The sequence below is a fragment of the Trypanosoma theileri genome (genome assembly GCF_002087225.1).
Source record: "Trypanosoma theileri isolate Edinburgh chromosome Unknown TM35_Tth_5_V1, whole genome shotgun sequence".
Lineage (NCBI taxonomy): Eukaryota > Euglenozoa > Kinetoplastea > Trypanosomatida > Trypanosomatidae > Trypanosoma > Trypanosoma theileri.
The window spans coordinates 227,127-229,913 of record NW_021639847.1 but is presented as its reverse complement, the minus strand read 5'-3'; the positions used below and the strand labels follow the sequence as shown (position 1 = coordinate 229,913).

The following is a 2,787-nucleotide window of genomic DNA, read 5'->3' as shown; positions in this document are numbered from 1 at the left end:
GACTGCAAATACTTCTCTACTCTCACATCAGCGGGTGGTGGAATAGCCGTCCGTACAGCAGCGGGAAGTGGGTGTTGTGTATATACTTCACCCCACGCAGAGGCCGCATAAACACTACGGCGCCAACACTCCATCAGTTTTGTCACTTCTGGTAGTCGCAGACAAACACGTAGTTGTGCCACAGAGGCACTAACATCAGAAATGTTAAATTGCAATTCCTTCGATGATGCCGGTGAAAGAACATCGGCCAACACTATGCGAAGAAAGAGCACTCGCCATGGACAGTTGTGATGATGACCCGAGCAATCCGTCTGTTCACTTAAATGAATGGTATAGTGATAGTGTACGCTTGTACGTTTGGAAGTTTGGATAGTAACAGGAGATGTGAGCTCCGGTGTAGTTGTAGGCTCCTCCTCATTGGTTGGCACTACTTCTTTATGCAGTTCACTTAACTCCGTTGGCTTCTCAGCTTCTTCTTCTTCTTTTTCTTCTCCACCTTCCTCTTTTTTTTCTTGATGTTGAGATGGTTCTTTCTCTGCTTTTTCTTCTTCTTCTACCACGACTTCTTCAATCACCAACTTTGGTTTCTGACCACAAAAATAACACGAGATATTTCCACCAATCCGTCGCCATGCATCCTCCATGTCAACATCATCGTTATTATTATTATTATTATTATTATTATTATTATTATTATTATCTGTTGTTGTTTGAGTGAGAGTCAGCGGTTCTATGCGGTAGCCGAATAGGGCAAACAAGAGACACAGAGAAGGGGCAAGATCACTGTCATCATTCTCAACATCTTCCTTATTACCCTTATTATTATTATTATTATTATTATTATTATTATGATTATGACCAGCATTCTTCTCTTCCCCTTCTAAAGACCGTGTCCTTTTTAAACCAAAAAGAACCCGTAATAAACCCATTGGTGTTCCACTTGTTAATCCACATGAGGACTCCGCCACTAACGCCCGCATCCACGCAAGTGTAGATGAAAGTAAAGAAAAACGAATAAACGACGCCGGTGAACCGCGTGGAAGTAATAACTTCGTCGAGGAATTCACTCCACTCACCGTGAGACTATTCACTGAAGTCTCCGCAGTTGAATTATCCACCACAACTACCGCAGCACAGCGATGGCGAATAAGTGTGGAATCCACAAATGATAGTCGTGGAGATTTCACGGCTAATCGCACCACATCTCCCATTCGCCACCAACAAGAAGAAGAATGAAGTTTCATCGAAAGTGTATGAAAAGGATTAGACGACCAATCAGAATGCGGCAATGATAATATATTTTCATCGGAGTTCTCTAAACGGCTGTTCATACCACTAAGAGAATCAAGAATAGACCGGGATCGTAATTGACGGATAATGTGCAGACGATCTTCTTCTAAAAAAGGAATGGAAATTTTACAGCAGCGGGAATGAATCTCAATAGCGGCCGTACATTCATCGGAGGAAGAAGAAGAAGAAGAAGTGAGAATGAGTTTTCCCGGCACAACATTCATACCCGATAGCACAACCAGCATTTCCTCATCTCCAAAAACATTATTATTATTATTACTACTATTACTATTAGCACTAGTGTTATTACTATTACTAGTAGTTGTATTCGTACTAATAAAGGCACTTGCCAATTTATTGCGGCGCCATTCCCGAACGCATGCAAAGATATCTTCTGTGATGATCATGAAACTATACGTAAGGTATAAAGAGAGAGAAGTTATACATACACTTTTCTTTGTTTTTACTTTTTTATTCCCTTTTATCCGAATTTCTCTACGTATACGTTTCCTTACTCTCTTCTTAAACTAAAGAATAAGGCTTCTTTGGAGAGAAAGAAGAAAAAAAAAAAAAGAAACCGTACAGATACAAAGAGTGGTATTATTATGATAATGATAATAATGAAGGTAATGATCTATTAATATTAGTTCAACAGAGATGTTGGAAAGAAGGAGTAACCCGAAAAGAACAAAAAACAATAACAAAAGAGAACAACAACAACAACAACACGCACACACGAACATACAATCACAAACACAAATAAACAGAGATATTAAGAATGAGATTACATAAATATAGATACGCACACCTATCAGAAAATAAATATCCTTTTTTTTCTTTTTTTTTTTTTTTCATCCTCAAACCGTTGTTAGATTTCTTTGTAATTGGTTTCTATCGCACTTTTCTTTCTCTCTGTGGACCCTTTAAATAATCATTCTGTCTCTTTCCTTTAGTTTTACTTTCTTCAAGAAAAAAAAATAGAAACCAAAGAAAGGGAAAGATGTAAATAGATTACATATATTTATACATATATATATGTAATACATATCGGTATGTTTTCGTGAATGTATACATATAAATATATATAAATATATATATATACTTCTTTTTTTTTTCTTTTTGATATTCATTCAAAGGTGTCTCCCGCCCAAGAGTAGCTTCTAAAGATGACTGTGTTTGTATGTTCATATATGTATGTATGTGTTTGTATGTCTGTTTGTTTCTTCGGGTTTGTATGGAATTGTAATGTAATTTTTACTCATTTCTGCAGGAAGGGAGCAGAGAATGATGCAAAACAATAAAAAACATATCGACGAGTACAGCCTTTTTTTTTTGTACAAAAATAATCGTAAAAAAAAAAAAATGAAACAAAACACAAATCGAGGGAAATTATATCACGAACAGAAAAAGAAAGAAAAAAAGAAAAAAAAAAGAAGAAGGTAAGCGTCATTCGTATGCATATATATATATATATATATATATATATATATATATATA

At 36.1% G+C, this 2,787-nt stretch overlaps 1 protein-coding gene across 1 annotated transcript; it reads right to left on the bottom strand.

Annotated features, from left to right (window-relative positions):
• Positions 1-2: 2 nt before the first annotated feature.
• On the bottom strand, positions 3-1,697 carry TM35_000051840 (uncharacterized protein; the record flags this gene model as incomplete). The annotated part of the gene is made up of 1 exon (XM_029022839.1): positions 3-1,697. A coding segment is annotated over one exon (1,695 nt), but the record flags the coding sequence as incomplete, so codon positions are not given.
• Between the last annotated feature and the right edge of the window lie 1,090 nt (positions 1,698-2,787).